At 57.5% G+C, this 22,340-nt stretch overlaps 2 protein-coding genes across 7 annotated transcripts; both read left to right on the top strand.

The window, feature by feature from the left end:
* Positions 1-111: 111 nt before the first annotated feature.
* PIP5KL1 (phosphatidylinositol-4-phosphate 5-kinase like 1) lies at positions 112-9,878 on the top strand. Of its 6 annotated transcripts, none has more exons than XM_032418542.1 (11): positions 112-464; positions 1,760-1,963; positions 3,101-3,151; positions 3,363-3,517; positions 3,790-3,914; positions 4,443-4,477; positions 4,568-4,623; positions 5,372-5,484; positions 5,791-5,944; positions 8,598-9,365; positions 9,693-9,878. In XM_032418542.1, exons 1-10 carry the CDS (start codon positions 282-284, stop codon positions 8,863-8,865), a joined length of 1,344 nt encoding a protein of 447 aa, XP_032274433.1. In that variant the 5' UTR covers positions 112-281; the 3' UTR covers positions 8,866-9,365; positions 9,693-9,878. The 6 variants fall into 6 exon arrangements, with proteins under 6 accessions (XP_032274433.1, XP_032274435.1, XP_032274436.1 ...); XM_032418544.1 differs by having other exon boundaries at positions 112-962; XM_032418545.1 differs by lacking the exon at positions 1,760-1,963 and having other exon boundaries at positions 112-962.
* Positions 9,879-12,904: 3,026 nt separating this feature from the next.
* ST6GALNAC4 (ST6 N-acetylgalactosaminide alpha-2,6-sialyltransferase 4) lies at positions 12,905-22,320 on the top strand. The gene is made up of 6 exons (XM_032419032.1): positions 12,905-13,070; positions 13,499-13,585; positions 15,040-15,225; positions 17,457-17,869; positions 19,987-20,094; positions 20,946-22,320. The coding sequence occupies exons 2-6, from the start codon at positions 13,574-13,576 to the stop codon at positions 21,133-21,135; spliced, it is 909 nt and encodes a 302-aa protein (XP_032274923.1). The 5' UTR covers positions 12,905-13,070; positions 13,499-13,573; the 3' UTR covers positions 21,136-22,320.
* The last annotated feature ends 20 nt before the right edge of the window (positions 22,321-22,340 follow it).

Below are 22,340 nucleotides of genomic sequence, written 5' to 3'. Positions count from 1 at the left end.
ACTGGGAGTCTGCTTCTCCCTCTGGCACTTCCCCTGCTTGTGCTTTCTCTCTGTCAAATAAATAAATAAAATCTTTTTAAAAAAATAGAAAGAATGAGGGGACACTTAGAGTCGGGCAAGGTGACTAGAAAGAATAGGTCAAAGGAAAGCCTAGGGGAAAGGATTTCAAACAGTGGGAAGAGCACCTGCAAAAGCCCCAGGTGTGAAAGAATTTTATGCTTAAGGACCAGCTGGGGGAGCTCCTTGTGGCTGTCTGGTGGGTGTAGGCAGAGTGGTTTGAGATGGGCCTGGGACCGTGGCGAGGGGTGTGGATTTTGTTCCAGTGCAGAGGGAAGCCACTGGAGGCTTTAAGCATGAGAGTGACATCATCCGATTTTATGCTTTTAAAAGATCAGGCTGGCAGCTGTGTTCCTCCCTCTCGCTCACCGCTGACCCCCCAGGGCCTAGCGCTGCTCCTGCCCTTGGTGAGTGGTCGAAACAGGCCTTGAATGAATGCATGCCCCGGACTTCCTGTGTGACCTGGAGGTACTCATTTCTCTCCCTGGACCTTAGTTTCCTCACCCGAGGGACAGTCGGTGGGAATTTCACGCCAGAGTGGGTGGGCGGGATTTGGATTTAGGTTTCCCGCCTCCCCAAACGGCCCCGAGACCCGAGCCCCCCACTTGAGGAGACGAACTGGGGAGGGGGAGGTCTTCCCTCCTGGTGACCCTAAGCAACGCGCGGCGGCCCCACCCCGGCCTGGACCGCGGTCTGAAGGATGCTGCAGCCCCGGGGGCGGGACCCGCAGGCGATCGCCACCGCCTCCCGCGCGGATTGGGTGCAGCCGTGACCGGCACCGCGCTATTGGTCGGTCCAGGAGCAGGGGCGGGGACCGGCTCCTGCAGCGCGGCGGCGGGGACGCGGCCGGAGCCCGGGAAGCTGCTGCGGGGGCGATGGCCGCACCGAGCCCGGGGCCCCGCGAGGTAGGTGCGGACCCAAGAGAGGACAGGAGAGGGAAGGGTTGGGGGACAGGGCCCAGGCCTCTGCTCCCCGTGCAGCGCGGACACACCCCCATCCAAGCCCTGGAGGGGTCCAGCACTGGGCGGGGACCAGGACACGCCCCACGCGGGGCCGCAGGTATGGAGGGGGGAAGTCTGGCGGGTGTCCCCAGAGAACTTCCTCGGTTTTCGCATCGGGGAAAAAGCTCCTTCATAGGGCTGTTAGCCAGTCAAGCTCTCGGCCAGTGCTGGGCACATGGTGGGTGCCCACTACGAATGGGTCAGCCGCTGTGAGCTCCGCTTCGTGCTGACCCTCCGCTCGGCCTGGAGGAACTCCGCATAGACGAGCGGAATAGATGACCGAGTCCCTGGCGTCACAGCTCCTCGTATCAAGGGTTCCTGTGCTTGGAGCAAATATCAAACTGCCACGAAGGAGTTATTATAGTTGTCATTTTACAGATGAGAAAAGGAGATGCAGAAAGGTTAGGTGACTTACCTAAGATCATACAGCTGGTGAGAGACAGGTTTGGTTGCGGAAAGCATTCTCTACCTACTGATAACAATTCTATTCTGGGTGCTGACAGCATGCCAGGCACTGCGTGGCCCATCACAACACCCAGTGAGGTGGGTACCAGCATTATCCCTGTTTTACGACCGAGGAAACTGAGGCAGAGAGCGATAATAGGAGGGCTCACAAGTATCGGAGGTGGGACTCAAACCCAGGTCTTTCCCCTATGGGATGCTTCCATGTGCTCATTGCTTCTTGTGCCTCCTGCCACCAGGTCCTGGCCCCCTCCCCAGAGGCTGGACGCAGAGCAGCCACCTCGACCTCTGGCCGCCGTGGCCTCCTCTGGCGTCTTCGAGACAAGCAGGCTCGCCTTGGCCTGTTTGAGATTGGCCCGGGGCATGAGCTGCACCAGCTGACATGCATGATGCAGACAGGGCTGTGGGCCGCCACCCAGGTCTCCATGGACCACCCACCCACAGTGAGTGGCCCATCTGTGTCATGCACCTCCTCGGTACCGAGGGCAAGACTGCGGATGCCAGGTCCTGCTAATACCGCAGGGTCGGGGATCAGAGAGGACTATACAAGGAGGAAATCAGGGGCTTGGAGCAGGGAGGGAGGGACATGCTGGGGTGGGGGCCGAGGCCAGGAAGCCGCAAAGCCCGGTGTGTACTGGGGATGTGAGGAACACCTTGACCCAGGTGGTTGTTGTGCAACTCTAGATGGGCCTCGGCTTCTTTGGACCTCAGCGCCCCCATCTGTATAATGGGTGTGGGGGGGATTGTACTCCTCGGTCTCTGATGCCCTCCTGGCTCTGCTAGGGTGTATGGCTGAGAAAGGACCCCACCCCCACCCCACCAGCCTGGCCCATCCTCCCCGGAGCTCAGGCTGGGGCCAGGCTGGCTCAGCAGAAAGGGTCGCCCAACTGCAAGCTCAGCAGCTGGACAGGCCAGGGCGAGCATGTGTGTTGTGTGTGTGTGTGTGTGTGTGTGTGCGCGCACACACACACACACACATGTGCACAGTGTGACCACATCCCACAGGCCAAGTCCTGGCACAGGGACCTAGAGGTCCAAGAAGAGTGTAGGAGCCTGGGTGGGGGGGAGGGGGGGCACAGTCTTCTGAATCTCATAACCTGCTGACAATCTTCCATGGCTCCCCAGTACTCAGCATGGCCTCAGGATTCTGCTGGCTCAAGTCCAAGGGCCAACTGCCCAGCTGCATTCACTCTGTCCCTCCCTTAATTATTTCAATCACTTGAGCTCTCCTGCCCTTCCGGTGACCACCAATGCTGTTCCCCCTGCTATGAGCACCACCTTTCAGATTTCAGCTTAGAGGTCACCTCCCCCAGGAAGCCTTCTCTGATCCTGCCCTTCTCACACTGAGTCAGGCACGTCCCTTGGCTTTAAGGCCATCCCCTTTCACTGGGATGGCATCTGGCCTCACTAGGCCAACATGTGCTTCTGGGTCAATGGACGAAGCTCTGAGTTCTGGTCTCTGTTTGCTGGAGCAATCACACTGAGGGAAGCGGATGAGGCCAGGTGCAGGACTCTTGAGATCCTGGAGCTGGCAGTGTGGGCCAAAGACTTGACCTGAGCCCCTCCACCCCTCCCTGTAGGGACCGCCCACTGAGGAGGATTTCTGCGAGGTCCTGACCCAGGTTCACGAGGTAGGAAGCCCCAGACTGCTGCATGGGAGGGGCGTGTACTGGTCTTCCTTCTCTGTCCTCCTCGGTTTCCCCATCAGTGCAGTAGGAGTGCTGGCTTGCCTCAGGGCTTTGCAGGACCGGTGTGGTTACCCTGACCCTCCCGCGCTAGGGCCTACTGCACACACCTGGGCCCCCCGTGGACACTGCTGGGGCTGCTCTTCCTCCCCTGCAGGGCTTCGAGCTGGGCACCCTGGCTGGCCCAGCCTTCGCCTGGCTGCGCCACTCCCTAGGCCTGGCGGAGGAGGACTATCAGGCGGCGCTTGGCCCAGGTGGCCCCTTCCTGCAGTTCCTCAGCACCTCCAAGAGCAAGGCCAGCTTCTTCCTGTCGTGAGCTGGCAGCAGGGGTGGGGAACGGGTGGGAGTGGTGTCCCTGGGTGGAGGGGAGGGGGTGGGTGGGAAAGAAACAGAATGGCCAGGTCAGGGATGGTCAGGGCCAGATAGAGGTCAGATGGAGGAGAGTGAGGGTGGGAGGTGACCCGAGTGGGGGTGAGGAGGCCTCGGAGCCCGAACAGGGGGAGACAGAGCCACACTTGGGCAGAGGGCCCGATGGGGGCCGCTCCAGCCCCGCCTGACCAGTGACCTCTCCCTCCACCCCCCAGCCACGACCAGCGCTTCTTCCTGAAGACCCAGCGGCGTCGGGAGGTGCGGGCCCTGCTTGCCCACCTGCCCCGCTACGTGCAGCATCTGCAGCGGCATCCGCACTCGCTACTTGCGCGGTTGCTGGGTACGACCGGCCGGGGACCGGGGCCTGCGGGGCGGGGGAAGAGGGGGGCAGTGAAGAAGACCGAGAGCGAGCAGGGGAGGGGGCTAGGGAGTGGGGCGGCTCCCAGGTTGGGGGGCGTAGGGGACCTGAGCCCGAGCCTGGGCTGGCGGCTCCGGGCAGGGGCCGCGTTCCGTGGGGGGCGTGTCCTCGACGTCGGTGGAGGGGAAAGGCGGACTCGGTGGGCGCGGGCCGAGCTCTGGGGCGGGGCCTCCCGAAGGGGGCGGGGTTGGATCGCCCAGTCCCGCGGCGGGAGGGCATATGGGTGGGGTCACGCCTGAGGACCGCGCCTCTCTGGGGCGGCCTAGAGGCGGGTCCTGTCCGGACGACGACCCGAGCTGAGGCAGAGGTCCGGGGGCGCGGCCTGGAGGGGCGGGCTCGGGAGGCGGGGGACCTCGAGGAGGAGGCATGGCCTGGAGCTGGGCCTAGAGCGGGCTGGACCAGGGGTTGTCGAGTTGGGGGCCCCTCACCTGGCGCCCTCTCCCCTTCCAGGAGTGCACAGTCTGCGGGTGGCTCGGGGAAAGAAGGTGGGTGAGGCCGAGGCGAGGGGACCGGGCCAGAGGGGGCGGCTGGAGGGTGAGATTCTGTCCTCCCTCACTCCCTACCCCTGTCCCCAGGAATTCTTCATCATCATGCTGAGCGTCTTCTATCCCGCCGGCCGCATCTCTGAGAGGTGAGTCGCCTCACAGGGCCCCGGCCCCACGCGGGATGTGCCACCTGAAGCACCCATACTCACTAGAGAGGTGCAAAACTGAGGCTCAGGGAGGAGATGGGAGGGACATCCCTGAGATCTCCTAATGGATCGGAGACAGGAATAGGCACGACCAGCATCTATTGAGCACTCAGGATGCATTGGGCGCTCTGTCCAGGCTCTGCATTCATTGCCTTCTTTATTCCTGGAACAACTCTGAGGGGTAGGTGTGGTTATCATGCCCATTTTATAGATGAGAAGCTGAGGAGGGGGAGGGCCACGCCGCTACTATGTGAGGAGCAGGGATTCAAACCCAGCCTCTTATTGCACATGGCCCTTTCTGCCTCCTAACGGTGACTCTGCCTGAAAGCTCCGCATGCGCGCTCCCCCCTGGCGCTGCAGTCTAGGCTTGGACCGCTGTGTCGGGGACACTTCCAGGGATGACAAGGGGCTGAGAAGCCAGCACAAGCAGGGATAAAGCCTGGAATAGGCTCCCAAAGGCCCGAGTTTGAATCCCAGCTCTGCCCTTTACTTACCATGTGGTCTTGGGCAAGTCAAAGAAGCTCTCTGAGCCTTTTTCTTCATCTCTGACATGGGGACAATAATGGAATGGCTTGTGGTGAAGATTCGAACATCCGCCCAGTGGAAGCTCTTGTTTCTTGGTTCCCCGTGTGCGTCAGTCTATAATGCTGAATTCTGTCGCCCCCTTTCTGTCATCCCCCACTCACAGGTATGACATAAAGGGCTGTGAGGTGAGCCGATGGGTGGAGCCAGCCCCTGAGGATAGCCCCATTGTCCTGGTGCTGAAGGACCTCAACTTTCAAGGCAAGACCATCGACCTGGGTGAGCCATGGAGGCAGTCTGTGCATGCTATTCCTCCATTCAGGGTGAAGTTAGAAGGGTGTCCCTGGCCCTGCCTCTGCCTGAGTCATTTAGAGCCCGGATTCTAGAGTCCGGCAGAGCAGGGTTCAAATCCTGGCTCCACGACTTACTAGCTAGGTGACCAGGGCAAATTACAGATGAGTTTCCTCATCTGTGAAATGGGACAGTTAATGACACCTGCCCTCTTGGGGCAGATATGTGTGGAGCCCTCAGCACCTTGCCTGACACACGAGGAGCGCTCAAGTGGGGGCACTGATGCTCTGGCAGGGCCCCAGCGGAGCTGGCTCCTCCACCAGATGGAACTGGACACCGCCTTCCTCCGGGAACTCAACGTGCTCGATTACAGCCTCCTGATGGCCTTCCAGCGTCTCCATGAGGATGAGAGGGGCCCAGGCAGCAGTCTCATCTTCCGCACGGTCAGGTGGGCCCCCCCCCCCCCCGCAGGGGCAAGGGCAAGAATAAGGTGACAAGAGCAGGAGAAAGATGGATGATGAGGCGGGGCGGGTGGGGGGACAGCACAGACAAGGGCTCAGAGACTGGCAAGTGCAGTGTTTGTGGGTCTGTGCGTGCGTGTGTGTGTGTGTGTGTGTGTGTGTAGGGCTGGAGAAGCCTGGTTGGCAGGGTTGGTGGGCACGTGTGGACCGCACACGACCGAGCAGAGGAGATCCAGCTGGACAAGGGCTTCAGTGCTGATGGAAAGAATCTGCCCATTTTCCTGAAGGGGATGGATGTGGAGTCAGTGAAGGTTTCAAAGCAGTTTTCAGACCTATTTAATTTTTCCTTTAGAAAGAGCCCTTGCCCTTTATTTTTTATTCATTTATTTTTTTAAAGATTTTATTTATTTATTTGACAGAGAGAGAGACAGCGAGAGAGGGAACACAAGCAGGGGGAGTGGGAGAGGGAGAAGCAGGCTTCCCGCCGAGCAGGGAGCCCGATGCGGGGCTCGATCCCAGGACCCTGGGATCATGACCTGAGCCGAAGGCAGACGCTTACTGACTGAGCCACCCGGGCGCCCCGCCCTTGCCCTTTATTAATAAAATAAAAGGTTTTATTTATTTACTTGAGAGAGAATGAACACAAGCAGGGGAGGAGTAGAGGGAGAGGGAGAAACAGACTCCCTGCTGAGCAGGGAGCCAGATAAGGGGCTCGATCCCAGGACCCTGAGATCATGACCTGAACTGAAGTCAGATGCTTAACTGACTGAGCCACTCCGGTGCCCAAAAGAACCCTTGACCTTTAAACCAGTCGTTCCACTTCTAGGACCCTAAGGTCATCACCATTGATCCAGTCATCATGTTGTCCCCTGCTTCATAGTAGTAACTGTCGTTCTTTGCATGCTGACCACGAACGTCATTAAGGTAGGCTCATTCCTATTTTAGAGATGTGAAAACTGAGGCTCAGAGAGGGGAAGTGAGGTTGCAAAATGACTTCTGAGGATTCATGTTAGTACTTGGTTAGTTACTTGGATTTCAGTCCTCCAAGGCTGAACAGAATAATGTAGGGGTTAAGGAAGGCACCTTAAGGAAAGAAGTCCAACCACCTGATGGGTGGAAAAGTGAAAAATGGCATCCTCTCATCCAACCCCCCAACCTACTCTTTGGAGGTGGGTGAGGCTTGGGCAGAATCCAGGTTATTGGCTCCCCACTTATTGTCTGGACACATCCTGACCAGAAGGTGGAATTCCTGCCATGGGACACAGACGCGCCCCCCTGCCCCAGATCTGCCCATCCAAGCTAGGTCAGCTTCTCCCTTGCTCCCTCTATCCCCAGCTGATGCTTAGATGACAGTTGTCATTCAGCCAGTAAGCCCTAGTTGGTTTGCATATAATGGTTGTTGTCATATTGAAATATGCTGGCTGGTAAATGGCCACTGCCCCAGTCCTCCCTACCTGTTCCCAGTCCCGCTTTCAGAACAAGCCTTTTCCTAACCCCCAGCACCGCACCGCAAAGGGTATCAGTGTTTTGCCCAGGCACCCAGACCACTGGGTTCTGATTGGTCGATGCCTGGGCAGGGCTTGTCTCTCATTGGCTTATTTCTCTCAGCGGCACTTCCCCAACTCCCCTCCACCTCCTGGAGGACAAAATTAGGGAATTGAACCTGCTTCTGGCTGGGACTGGGGCCCAGCCAAAGGCATCTTCCAATTTGGAATACATTTAGAAGGCAACCCCCACAGCCCCCTCCCCCCACACCATCTATAAACTGGGGTTGGACTTTGTTCACACGGTTTCAGCTCTGCCACCCTGAAACCTCCAGGGCTGGACGACCTCAAACAGAAGTTTAGGAAACACCCCAATACCAGACTTAGCCAAAGTGATGTGACAGATAAGTGCGGAGCCAGTCTGTGTGACCCAAATGCTCTAGAGGAGCGCCACCCAATAGAAATGTAGTGCGAGGGGCGCCTGGGTGGATCAGTTGATTAAGCGGCTGCCTTCGGCTGGGGTCATGATCTTGAGATCCTAGGATCGAGCCCTGCGGCTGGCTCCCTGCTCAGTGGTGAGTCTGCTTCTCCCTCTCCCTCTGTGCTCTCTCTCTCCCAAATAAATAAATAAAATTTTAAAAAGAAAGAAAGAAATGCGAGTCACACATGTAGTTTTAAATTTCCTTTAGAAAATTTAGCCTCTTTAGAAAAGTAAACAGAAACAGGTAAAAATAATTTTAATAATGTATTTGTTACTCAATACACCCCAAATTTTTATCATGTCGTCATCTGATCATTATAAACATTTATGAGGTATTTACACTCTTTTTCTCCTACTGTCTTGGAAATTCAGTATGTATGTCACACTCACGGCGCACCTCAGTTGGGACTGGTTACATTTAAACGCTCCACGGCCACGTATGGCTAGGGGCTACGTAATGGACAGTGCGGCGCTAGACCATCATTTACACTTTACTCAGCCTCCCAGTTTATCTGACGTCACAGGCCTGGCACACAGGAGTTGTGGGAATGAGCGGAGGGAGAGCACGGTCAGCGCAGAATGCTGCCCGGGTGCCCCGCGGCCAAGCTTGCGGGGAATCCCTGGGCTGGGGCCCCCTGGAGGAGGCAGGAGCCTCACCCTCCTGTCGGTCGCCAGGTCTGTGCAAGGGGTACAGAGCCCGGAGGAGCCGGGATCCCAGAACCGCCGGCTGCTGCCCGACACCCCCAACGCCTTACACATCCTGGACGGGCCGGAGCAACGCTATTTCCTGGGCCTCGTGGATCTCGCCACGGTGTACGGGCTCCGCAAGCGGCTGGAGCACCTATGGAAGACGCTGCGCTACCCGGGCCGGACCTTCTCCACCGTCAGCCCCGCTCGCTACGCCCGTCGCCTCTGCCAGTGGGTGGAGGCACACACCGAGTGACCAGCGCCCGCGGCGCTCCGCATCTGGACAATGGGCGCACGCCGGGAACCAGAGTTCCAGCCTGGCCCCGGCGGCGGGTTGGGCTCCCCTCGCCTGCCGTGTCTCCCTTTGGCCTCCAGAGGGCAGCATCCCCTAACTAATACCATGACAACACAGCCTCATTTGGCGGTGATGCCGTGTTCGGCCTTGTCCAGGGACTCTCCTATGTTAGCTCGTTTAATCCTCAAAAAAAAAAAAAAAAAGCTATTATTCTCTTTTTACAGACCATAAAATGGAGGCTCAGGGGGTGAAGGGACTGAGCAAGATCATTCAGCAATAAATGCTGGAACCAGGACTCGACTATGCCTTTTGGACTCAGGAGCCTGTATTCTTACCCACCAGCTCCCTCAGCCCTGGCCTCGTGCTCTGGGGAAGGGGGGAGGCTGAAGGCTCCAGCCAAGCGCCTTTGTCGTCCAGATGGGGAAACTGAGGCCCAGAGACTTTAAGGGGCTTACCCATGGGTAAGTGGAAAGGCCAGCCCAAGAACCCAGGCCTCCTTACCTTCTGCCCACTGGTCTCCTTTTGGGGTGGTCCCCCTCACTTCTGCTCCTCAAGGGATGCAGGTGGGAGAAGGGGAGGTATTGTGGGCCTGCAACTCTGGAAGACACTATGTTGAGGCCCACTATTAATCTTGAATAAGCTCTTCCCTCCTCTGGGAGTCACTTCTCATCTGTGAAATGGGGGTAGGGGTTGGTGGTCAGACCAAGGGTATGGCCACACAGCAATTACCAGGAGCAAAGAAGTACAGTGCGTGCATAGCCCCTGATCATTCCTTCTCCTCCCTCCAGGAAACTCCAGCCTGGCCTCTGACCCTGGTCCAATCCAACCATACCCAAGTGGGCCTTTCCTCTAGAGCTGCTCCGGGGCCTGGCTGTGTGTGTGATCAGGGCAAGGTGCTACACCTCTCCGTGCCTCAGTGGTCTAATCTGTACAACTGGAAGCATGAAAATGGACTTCATTAACTCATTAAATATTTATTGAGCACCTACCATGTGACAGACCCTCTACTGGGTGATGGGGACCTGGGGGTGGAGCAAGACTCACAGATTCCACCTTCACAGAGCTCACAGTCTGGGGAGAGATGGTGACAAAAGCAGCCTGGCATGACACAGCCTCATGAAGGAGCATGGGGCCATCGTGCTGAGGGAAGGGGCCTCCACCTAATAATTTGATGGAGATGGGGCTCTACCATCTCAAGTGAGACCAGAAGAGTCAGATGCGGCCCTGGGAGGGTCCCAGGCCAAGGGCACGGCAAAGGTCTGGGGTGAGAGAGCCTGACACTCGAGAGAAAGAAACAGTTCACTGTGGTCAGAGTTCAGAGTGGGAGGGACAGTGTGGTGGTGGGGGACGTTGTGCACCAAGAGCTGACCCCCAGGACTAGAACCGGACCTTGGGAGACACTCAGCTAATACCAAACACTGCCAGTCCATTAGCCTTCAGAGAAAATGAAGCAAAATGGCGGGTAGGGAGGGAGGGGTAAGGGAAAGTTAATGCCGCAGCACTGGAGTGTGGGCTCCTGGAATAGGTACACAATTGACTTCACCCCTAGTTGTCTGGGTGACCTTGGATGATTATTCAAGATCTCCGAACTGGCACAAGTCACAGGAATTTCTTGTTTTGGCTCAGCAGGAAGTTGACACATAGAGCTTTAAGGTCATCACTCAGGAGGTGGGTGCGTGAGGCAGCTCAGCAGTGGTAGGGCTGCAGAGCAGGAAACAGGGGTTTGACCCTACGTTTCCCCAGGGTCTGGATCTGGCAGGACGAGTCAGAGCCTGAGAGTCCTGCACTCATAGATAAGGATGGCTCAGCCCCTCACCTACCTTGGGTCTCTGGCAATGGGCTGAGCCTGGGCTTGAGGCTGGAGAGGGACGTGACTTATCCAAGATCTCATGGGGCCCAGGATTCCTGGTTCTCCTAACTTGGTCATTCAACAGACATTATCTAGCATTTAGTGTGTGCTGGGTGTTGTGCAAGTGCTGGAAATGCCTGAGGACATGACTGGCCTGACTCTGCCCCCACGTAGCTGAGAGTCTAGTGGGTGGGTGGACTGGTTAGTACACAGGATGATTTCAGACTGTGAACGGTACTGTGAAAAAGACCAATAAGGTGGGACTTAGAGGGATGGGCACGCAGTGTCACATAGAGTGGTTGGCAAGGGCCTTTCTGAAGAGGTGACATTTGAGCTGAATGACAGGAGGGAGCTGGCTATGTGAGTAGAGGAAACAGCAAGTGCAAAGGTCCTGAGGTAGGCATGAGCTCAATGTGGTTGGGGGTCAGAAGGGTGCCCAGGGTAGGTAGAAGGTGATTAAGAAGACAGAAGTTCCCACCATGCAGGGCCTTGTAGGTCAGGGTAAAGAGAGTGGACTTTTGCCAAAACCAAACTGAAGAGCTTTATCTGAGCCTGCAGAACTTTCCACTGGCAGTTCTACTGTGGATGTGTGATCCTCATCTGCTCCGGGACTCCAAGACATTTGGGCATGTCCCTGTCTCCATGTGGCCCTAACAGGGAGAGAATTGCCTCTTTGGGGAAACAATGGTCACTTCACCAGCCATTGTGGGTGACGAATGAATCCTTAGGGAATTTTCTCACCATTGTCCCCTTGGGGTTGAGGCTATGAGGAGAGAAACCTGAAGGATGAGGACTTGGGGTGGGGGCAGAGGGACTCTGGCTTTGGGGACCCACTGTGTGCCTGGCCTTGAGTGAATAGGAGACCACAGAGAGAGATTGAACTTGGACCACTACCTCTGAGCTGTGCCCAGGCTGCGGGGGGGGACAAGTAGGCCTGTGCTCAAAGGAAGCTCAGGGGCAGGGCTGCTTTAGCGTGCCCCCCCCCCCATAGGACGGAGAGAGGCATGGGGGACTTGGCTTTGCACCGGAGCAGGATAGGTAGCCTTGGGAAGTTGCTTATCTGGGTGCAGATACCCAAACATGGGTACCTTGGCATTGTGCCCACACCAGAGGCTCTTAGAAAAAGGCAAATGGAGTTTGAAATGGGGTGGGAGCAGAAACCTAGCCTGGATCCCAGGGAAAGATCCTGTGGAGGGCGGTGTGATGGAGGTGGTAAGATGAGCTTTCTGGCCCATAGAGCATTTTATAAAAAACACTTTAGATGAGAAGCATGCTCTCTACTTCTCCGCAGGCCCACTCCTCCCTATTGCCCTATATCTGCTCTTTCAACCCTTTCTGACCCCTGAAAGCACTTGAGTTTGAACTCCCCAGGGGATCTCATCTGAGTCTTCAAATGGGATACATTTCAGCATCTGCAGGGGTGCAAGACTGAGTTGGTTGGAGTTTGGAGGACACTTTGGGGAGGGGGAGGCGAGGAGGTGCAAGTACGTGGCAGTGAGATAGCTCAGGGTTCAATCCTAACTGTACCACAGCTGCCCTCACTGGCAGGAAGGTGCTGTTATTATACCCACTTCATAGAGGAGAAAAACTGAGGCTCAGGTGGAGGTCACACCGCAAGAGACAGTCCCGCTAGGGTCGCCAGAGAAAATATAGAATGCCCAGTTACACAGGAATGTCAGATTTTTAATATAATTATGCACTGTTTATCTGAAATTCCAATATAACTGAGCGTCCTGTATTTTACTGGCTAAATCTGGCAACCCTACAAGCTTGAAACCCAGGGCTGCCTGACCCCAAGCCCCTGCTTGATTTTCCTACCCATCCCCCAATTTCACAAATGGAGAAACTCGAGTCCGAACCGCTAGGCAGCCACGGCGCGCCGGTTCCCGTACTCCCTAGGTCTTTTCTCTGCGCGCCTCCCACCCGACCCCCGACCGGATTGGGAGAAATGTGGGAGGGCAGAAAAAGGGAAGATGCGCGCCCTCCGACTCCGCCCCCGGCCCGCAGGCCCCGCCCCCATCCCGGAGGTCCCCGCCGCCAGCCACGCACTTCCCTCCCTCGCCGCGCCGGCGGTGCCCGTAGGTCCCGCCCCCGTCGCCCGGGACCCGCCCCCAGCGCGCCTGTCTCCTCCCCGTCCTCGCAGACCCCGCCCCCGGTGCCGGCGGCTGCCGTTCGGTTTCCAGCCTCCAGAAGCCGCGGCCCCGGTGCCGCCTCCGCCCCGGGGCTCCGGCTTCCCGCCCGGCCCGCCCCGTTTGCGGGCCATGGAGCTCCGAGCAGCGGATCGAGAGCAGCCGGAGCGCCCCAGCCCGTCCGCCTGGTTAGCGCCTGGCCGGGGGAGGGGGCGGTGGAATCTGGGAGAGGGGTGGAAATATCCCGCCCCAGGCCTCACCGTTCATCCCTCTTGTAGTGAGGTAGGAGGGTTGGGGTGGCAGTCGGGGCTGCTGGCTCCTGGTTCTAACTGACCCGGACTCGATGGGTGACCTTGAGCCGAGGGCTCCCCCTCCCTGCCTCTCCTTCCCCATCTGCACAATGGGGATTGGTTTGGCGGGAGGTTTCCCCGAAGGTCACCCGATACCAGCTTCTTTAGGATGCGGACAGCGCTGTCCGGTGTTTGGGGGCTTTAAGGAGTTTGATTCCTGGGAGTCATCTGCCTTGCCTCTGGCCCATACCCTCCCCTGCCTCAGTTTCCCTGCGCCGTTTCCTCAGAGCCCCAGGACCCAGCTCTGAGTTTCTGGATCTTGGCAGGTGCCTGGCCCCCACCCCTTCCCAGCGCGAGCCCTGGAGACGGCAGCCAGGTGGCTGCTGAGCAGCGGCAGCAGCATGAAGGCCCCGGTAAGTGGTGTAAGGAGGAAGGCTCTTGGGGAACTTCCGGCACAGCAGCCTCCTAACCTCTCCCACCGCAGGACTGACTCACTTCTGACCCACTGCTCCTGAGCTAAGAAGGGCAGACTGGCCTCAAAGCCCTGCTGATCTGGTCTGGCAGGTGGTGTGGCTTCAGGCAAGTGGTCTTCCCTCTCTGGTTTCAGGGCCTTGCGCATCTCCCCTGTGACACGGAGATAGATAATAGTACTATCTCCTGTAAGCACCCGGAGGCCACCCAGGTGAGGCACCTGCCTGGGAGGGGGACATGGTGTGAAAGTGCCGTTTAGCTGCTCTTGACTTTATTCAGGAGCCCCTGGTTGTGGGAGAGGGCCCTGGATGTTGGGGGAGTCCGCCACAACCGCCTGAATTCAGATCTCTGGGTCCCTTGTGGGCAGAGGACCAGGTGCCAGGCAGAGCCTGAGGCCTCATGGGCTGAACCCCCTCCCCCGCACAGCTGGCCACAGAGAGATTTATTTTTAGAAGCTGATGTGGCTTGTGGGCAGAAAAGGGTAGGCCTCTGGTAGGATATGCCTGGGGGGGACGGTGGGGGCTGCTTTCTCCCCCTCTGGTTTTCAGCACCAACAGCTCCTAGGTGGATTCTGAGAGGGGAACCTGTGCCTTGGGCAGGCTGGGAGAATATTAGAGCCCAGAGAGACACACACAGTGACCAGGGTGGCCCAGCATATGAGGGCAGCCCCAGGTAATGCCCTCTTCCTGGTGGCCCCCCCTTGAAGGCTTGGTCACTAAGTCTGCCCGCAGGGCCAATGGGCCTGGAGGGCTTTCTGGTTCAAATGGCCTCTGGCACATGTTTTGTGGAGGTGGGAGCCTCTGAGCGGCAGCTTTCAATTATTGGAACCATTCTTTGAGTAACACTTCCCTCCCTTCCTGGGCCGCTGACCCAGATCATGAGCTAGGGGGCTGGTCACTGAGCAGCCGGGGGAGGGGGCAGGGCGTGGGCACACTGGCAGCCTGGGTCCCGGGTCTGAAGGAGGATGGCTGCTCTTCTGAGGGGCCGCTCTCCTGTCTTCTTGTGCACCACTTTGGAGTTCACAGAGCTTACCGTACGTTCGCACTGCAGGCATTATGGGCCCCAATTTTTTAGAAGCAGAAACAGGCCCAGAGGGGTGGACAGTCATACTGAAGCCTGCAAAGTGCACCTAGGCTTCCAGTTAAGAGTATGGGCTCTGCAGCCTGGTTTTAAGGCCCCATCCTGATTCTTTATCTAGAATATGGGGATCATAGTAGGGCTTGTCTCCAGGGCCTGAGCTTGGAAGCCCAGAGGAAGCCCTGGTTAACAGAGACCGTGGGCTGTGCTAATGTTCTGGAAGCTACTGAGCTGGGGTTTGGACCCATGGGGCTGGGGCATAAGCTTCTAGGAGCCCCAGGGACCCCTGCCCACACCCCATGACTGCTGAATCCCCCAGGGCCGGCTCCTCCTCGTTATCCTGTGCTCCTTGGGCTTCTCTGCCGCCTACATCCTGCTGTGCCTCTGGGCCGGCGTGCCCTTCTGCCTGGCCTCCTGCCTGGACCCCCAGCCCTCCACCAACTCCAGGCCCACTGTGCCGGGGCCCCTGCGCTTCAGCGGATACAGCAGCGTGCCAGATGGGAAGGTGAGCTGGCCGGACAACGTGTCGCGCGACAGGGCCGGCCACGGCTGCCAGGGTGCCCCCAGCTCTCTGGGCGTAAGTGAGAACCAGGCTCATGGCAGGCCAGCCTGGACCCCAGGCTTGGCCCCTCTGCTCACCAGCTCTGTGACATTGAGTAGACACTTCACCTCTGTGAGCCCCAAGTTCTAAGAGGAAATTTTTTTTTTTTTTTTTAATTCAACAAATGTTGCCTGGCTGCTCTCAGCTGGGAGCTGGAGGTGAAAAAGATGAGTCAGCCAGGGCGGCTGGCCATCTGGAGCTCTTAGACCCGGTGGGGGAAACAGGCACCATCCCACCATGGTGATCTGTGCATCGTTCTGTGTGTCTTTAGAATTGACTATGTATGTGCATAATCCATTCATGCAGCAGGTGTGTATCTGGATGTGCCCTGCCTTGTACTGATGGCTGCCGGGGATAGAGATGACAGAGAAAAGTCATGTCAACCCCAGAGCTCTCCCTCTTATGGGGAGACAGAGACACTGGGGCTCAGGGGTGACGACCCACCTCCCCATGCTTGCTCTGCCAGGCGCGGTTTAGAATACTTCACCCCCTCACCCTGATTTCAGTGCCTCCCCATGGTAGCTTTCTCAAAGGCATCCTGCTCTGGCGCCAACACAGAAAGCTCCCAGTTCTGAGCCTGATGGCCCTCTGAGCGCAGATCAGAGGGAGGCATGTTCAGGGACCCTGGCTTGGAGGAGACATATTTGGGGTCTTAATTTCTCTGAGTCTTGGTTGCCTCCTCATCAGTAGGAGACCATCTTGTAGTTTCTATGTCTATAGAGTTGCTGTGCAGATTCAATTGGGTGATCCATGGACAGTGTTTGCAACAGGTGCTGTATAAATATTTGATCAAGATGCAAAACCACTGGGGGTTTGGCCAGATGGGACCAGTGGTGGGGTGGGCCGGGTAGATGCTGTCCTATCTTCCACGGTAGTGGCCAGTGAATATTTTAGACACTCAAGAGCTCATGGGGATGTGGGCTCAGGGTAGCCAGATCCTCTGGGTTTCTTAAGAGAAGCCAGAAATCCAGGTTTTGGGTATCAAAATGGACTGGTTGTAATTAAATATTTTAAAGATGTTTAAGACCTTGTGGGACAAGCAGAATATCTCCTTGGGTTGGTGGTGACTTCAGATCTGAACAGACCCCCGTTGTGAGGACAGGTTCAAACTGCGGGCAGAATAAAGAAGTCTTGTTCTGTATTTTGGGGGCTTGGAAAATGGACCTATGAGTCCCTAAATCAACATTATGTTAGATATAAAATGTCCCAGAGTGGGATAAAGGTCACTGTAAACTCCTGTCCCCCCAGGAAGACATGGAGACATGGAGTGAGGAGCAAGTCCTTTTCTGGGAGTCCTGACCTCTAACCCCCAGGGAACATTTGCAGGCATGTTGACTCAGCTTCTGCTTTTCGAGAGATAATGAGATGGTCGTTGGGCCCTCACTGTGCTCTGGGTCTGCACTGATCACTCTCCAGGCTTTCTTTCTTTCTTTCTTTTTTTTTTCAAGATCTGAACTGAGATCAAGAGTCAGATGCTTAACTGACTGAGCCACCCAGGCACCCCACTCTCCAGGCATTTTTAATGGAGTCTTCACAACCTGATGAAGTAGATAATATTTTCATCCCCATTTGCCAGATGAGGAAATTGACGCTCCAAGAGACAGAGGAAGTGGTTGAGCCAGGATTCAGGCTCAGAACCAGGGGTTCTCAATGTTATTGTGGCGCTAAAGACCCCGCTTTTACTTATGAACTGGGCATAACGTGACTGGGGCTTGGGCAGAGGATGGAGTGGTCCAACAGTGATTGTGAAGAGCTAAGGTTCATGTTTACTTAACAAACACCCATATGACACCCTATCTGTGCCAGGCATTGCTCTAAGTGCTTTATAAATATTTGCTCATGTAACTGTAATAAGGAACCCGTGATGGAGGGCCGGTTAGGGCCTCAGCAATCGGGAAAAGGGACGTGAATATGGCTGATGAGGAAGCATGGGGCTGAGTCTCAGCCCTGCCCCTGGCTATCCATACAACCGTGAGAAAGTCACTCCGCCTGCCCAGTCTCAAATTCCTCATCTGCAAAATGGGTTGATGCTGTACTCGGAGCTGATACAGGGATCAGGCGAAGTCAGTGGCTGGAGCAGGGCTGTGGGAGCTGCGCGCTCACGGCTCTCTCGTCGTCTCTGCCTCTCCCTGCAGCCGCTGGTCCGAGAACCGTGCCGCAGCTGCGCCGTGGTGTCCAGCTCCGGCCAGATGCTGGGCTCGGGCCTGGGCGCCGAGATCGACAGCGCCGAGTGCGTACTGCGCATGAACCAGGCGCCCACCGTGGGCTTCGAGGCGGACGTGGGCCGGCGCAGCACCCTGCGCGTGGTCTCGCACACGAGCGTGCCCCTGCTGCTGCGCAACTATTCGCACTACTTCCAGCACGCTCGAGACACGCTCTACGTGGTGTGGGGCCAGGGCAGGCACATGGACCGGGCGCTGGGCGGCCGCACGTACCGCACGCTGCTGCAGCTCACCAGGATGTACCCAGGCCTGCAGGTGTACACCTTCACCGAGCGCATGATGGCCTACTGCGACCAGGTCTTCCAGGACGAGACGGGCAAGAACCGGTGAGCCTGGCGCGGGCCTGGCGGGGGGGGGGGGGGGGGGGTTCCCTGCCGGCTGGGGGCATGCCTTCTCCAGCGGCTTCTTGTGCGTCAAGGGTCTGCTCCGTCAGGCGCTGGGGGGCCAGCAGTGATGGAGGCAGATGGGGGTGCTCCTGCCTCTGATGGGGCACAGAAGCAGAAAGACTGTCATTCGCTGAATTAGCACAAAGATGAAAAATCCCCAGCGGTGGTGAGGGGTGTTTGGCTTTGCAAGCACAAGATAGGGGAGCACTGCCGGGTGGGGCAGCGGCAGGGAGCTCCTCCCTCTGGAGGGGATACTCCCTGAGATCTGATTTGGTCGCTAAAGTCCCTGCCAGGTAACGAAAGTGACAGTTAACAGTAGTAACAGCCCTCTGCGTGCACCAGGCACTGACTTAAGCACTCTGCGTGGAAGATCTCATTTTATCGCAGGCTCGCTGACTCCCGCCTACCTCCTCCGCACACTGGCTCCCCTCCTCCCCCAGCTCGCCCCCACCCCAACTCAGGAAATACAGCTGCCAACCACCAGTTTCCCAGCCAGAAGCTTGGGCATTGCACCTGACTCCTTTCATTGCATCATCTGCCACATATCGTGGGCTCTTGACTCTCCTGTGCTCACAGGTGCCACCTTGACCTAAGCCACCATCCCCCCACCCCCCACCCCATCCCCCCGCCCTTGTAGCACCCTCTTGCTGCTGGTGCTCTGGCCCCCTGTAGTCTGAGCGCCAGCCACCCTAGTGAATTCATCCCATTGGTGGCCTGCCTTTAACCTGATAGCAGCTTCACTTTCACATGCAGAATAAAGTCGAGGCTCCCACCCCCTCCCCTACCCTGGCCTGCAAGCCTCCTATGATCTGGCCCCCACCTGTCTGTGATCTCATCATCTCCCTTCACTCAGCCTGCCCCAGCCATCTGGGCTTCCTCAGAAGCAGGCCTTGCACATGCTGTTCCCTCCATCTAGAATGTTCTTCCCCCACATCTGCCTATGACTGACTCCTTGCTATTCAGGTCTGGATGGGATGTCACCTCCTCAGAGAAGCCCTCCTTGACCACCCCGTCTGAAGGCGTACCTCCCTGCCTGACATTCTTTGTCCCCTTCCTTTGTCTCCTTGTCTTCTCAGCAGTTCTGCCGCCTCCCTTGAGAATGTTAGCACTGGCTGTGACAGGTTCCTGGCCAGCACAGGGCCTGGGAGGTATTGAGTTTGAATGAGTGAGCCACCCCATAACCCCTCTGTTGAGGTGGAGGTGAGTGGCCCTCGGCTGGGAGAGTAACAGTGCTGGTGCATTGAGAGGGTTGAGGCCTGGGCTGCCCACACAGCCCCTTGCTCCCAGGTGGGCATTGGGCGTGGGAGGGTGCTGAGCGGACAGTGTTCCCTCCCTATAACTACCTATAATTCTCCCCATTTCACAGATGGGGCAGTGAGTCCCAGAGAGGTTTGCGAGCAAACCTGATACTGTGGAGCAGATTCAGGGTTTGAACTGAAGACAATCTGACTCCACACAACCATCTTTTTTTTTTAAGATTTTATTTATTCACCTGAGAGAGAGAGATACAGGGAGAGAGCACGGGCATGGGGAGAGGCAGAGCGAGAGGGAGCAGCAGACTCCCCACTGAGCTGGGAGCCTGACGTGGGGCTCGATCCCAGGGCCCTGGGATCATGACCTGAGCCGAAGGCAGACGGTCAACCATCTGAGCCACCCAGGTGTCCCGCCAGACAACTGTCTTACCCACTTTCAACCACTGTGCGCTATGACCTCCCACCATCTCCCCAAGCTTGGTCCCTTAGATGAGCAGAGCTTGTGACCCTGGTCCCCACACCATCGTCTGGGGGTTTTCTCAAGTCCTGTGTGAGTGGTAAGGGGCTGAACAGGCCTGGGTTTGCATCCAGCTCCACCTATTACCTGCTGCCGATCTTGGGCTGGCTCTGTCCCCTTCCCAGCCTCCCCCAGGGTCCCCTCTGCAGGGATCAAGGTAGGGGCCCTTGGGTGGGAGGGTAACCGGCACTATGTCCTAAGAGAGCTGAGGCTGGGTCTGCCGCACAGCCCCTTGCTCCCACTTGAGTCAGGGAAGCAGCTGGGCTGACTCTTCTCCTTCCTGCCAGGAGGCAGTCGGGCTCCTTTCTCAGCACTGGCTGGTTCACCATGATCCTCGCCCTGGAGCTGTGTGAGGAGATCGTGGTCTATGGAATGGTCAGCGACAGCTACTGCAGGTCGGCCGGCCGGGTCCTGGGTGGGAGGGAAGGCCGGGGCAGGGAGGACCGTGGGCCCCCTGTCCTGACTCAGCCTGGGGGACCTCAGAGTTGTGGAGCGCAGGGTGTGTGGGCTCCCCAGTGGGCGGCTGGGGCTCAGACACCCGTTGGACCCAGTGCCTGGTGGGAAGGAGCCCAGCCTCATGACCAGTCTCACCCTACCGTTGTGACTTTGGGCCAGTCCTGCCACCTCCCAGGGCCTCCATTTTCTCGTGCGTAAAAGAAAATAATCACACCTTCCCTAGAAGGTGGTAGAAACATTTAGAGAGAGAATAGTCTACCGAAGTGCTTAGAACGGCATCGTCGGGCACCGGCTGATAATGCGTGTCAGGGATAGATTACATCTGACCTGTTGCCGTTGATACTCTAATACTCCAGTATTATTGTAAGTAACACGTGTGGAGCGTGCAGAACAGGTCCCTGATCTTTATGTTCTGTCCTCTCTGGAGCTTGCTTGATGAGCACGTGGGCGAGACGATGGGAGCCCGTGTGCCCTCTGCCATGGCCCCTGCACTTGGCAGCCTTGATCTTTTTGGATTTGTGCTCTCAGGTGCCCATGTCCATTTTATAGACAGGTTATTTATGCTCAGAGAGTACGTCTCTGGCCCAGCGTCAGCCAGCTTGCCAGAGGCAGAGCGGAGTCAAACTCTGGCCTTTGAGATCCGTGGGCTGTCCCACTCCTCCTTGCGTCTGTCCTGGCCTTCCCCGGGGCCTGGCATGGGGCTCGGTGGGAGCACCCGGTGAGGGGCGGCCGCGGCGGGAGGCGGGCGAGTTTCAGACACCGCACGTCTGTCCTTCTTCCCCGCCGGCAGGGAGGACAGCCACCCCTCGGTGCCTTACCACTACTTTGAGAAGGGCCGGCTGGACGAGTGTCAGATGTACCTGGCGCATGAACGGGCGCCCCGCAGTGCCCACCGCTTCATCACCGAGAAGGCTGTGTTCTCTCGCTGGGCCAAGAAGAGGCCCATAGTGTTCGCCCACCCATCCTGGAGGACCCAGTAGCCCCGTCACCTGGCCGGCCGCCACGCCTTCACAGGGCCTCTGTTCCACACTCCACCAAAAACATTTAATTTATGGATCCTGTCTCCCGCCACATGCCTCATGGACCTAAGGTCCCTTCTTGCCCTACCCTGGGGACACTTGGAGCCCTTTTAGGGCTCCGGACTTGATGGGGAGAAGAGGAGGACTGTGGCGACCTTTGCACTCTCCTCCATACCCCACTCCCTGAGTCATCCAAATCTTCATTTGGGGGTTCATCCCTTCTCTGGATCTGTCCAGTGGCCTTTGCCCCGGGGGCCAATGCCCCCCCCCCCCCCACTCACCAGCATCATGATCTTTGATCTTGCAACAGCCCTGGTCCCTCTTCACTCTCCCCCCTCCACCTGCCTTTGGTGCCACACTACCCAGGCTGGTTGCCCTGGTCAGGGCAGCCCGCAGCTTGCGGTTCATTGGGCAAAGGGGCCTTTGAACTGTGACTGCCAGGGCCACCTCTGGAGTGTACGGGTAAACGTGTGTTTTCTGGAAGCCTGTCTGAAGTGTGGTCATGTGTCTGGGGGTGGGGATTGGGGCTCCTCCCCCTGCCACAGTCCCATAACCTGTTGACTGGAGGGCAGGCTGAGTCCTTGGGCCCCTTCCCAGGCCCACAGCTGGCTGGGCTTCTGGCCGTTTAATCTGCCCATGTGTTTCTTCCCCAGGAGCCTACCTGCTTCCCCACCAGGCCAGGAGGTCTGGCTCCCTGGCTGCACTTGGCTCAGGGAATGCCCCAACTCAGAGGCTTCCAGGGGACCCCTTGTCCTGCACCAGTGGGAGGAGAGTCTAGGGCCTGGGAGGAAATGACTCAGGGTGGGAAGGAAATTCCTCCACCCCATGTTGCCTCTCTGGTCTGGGTTAAATTCCAAGGACCTTACCAGTGAAATCCCCTGTTAACTCTGGAGTTGGTCACACTGCAAGAAAGGGAGGCGGAGGGCAGGTCCCAGGCTTTCCGCCCCTGAGCTTTAGTTTCCTCACCTATAAGGTGGGAAAAGCAGACCCACCAGTAAACCGTTAGCAAGCGCCAGTGAGCAGGGGCCTGCAGTCACCCTGGGAGGAGGGGGCTAGTGTTAGCCCATTTTACAGATTAGGAGAAGCCGCTTGGCTGAGCCAGGATGCAATTGCCTGAGTGCCTGGGCCCTGCACTAGGGGGCTGGGTAGAGCCCATCAGAGGGCTT

Source organism: Phoca vitulina, unplaced genomic scaffold, assembly GCF_004348235.1.
Source record: "Phoca vitulina isolate PV1807 unplaced genomic scaffold, GSC_HSeal_1.0 scaffold21, whole genome shotgun sequence".
NCBI lineage: Eukaryota > Metazoa > Chordata > Mammalia > Carnivora > Phocidae > Phoca > Phoca vitulina.
This window is presented reverse-complemented; position numbering and strand designations above follow the sequence as displayed.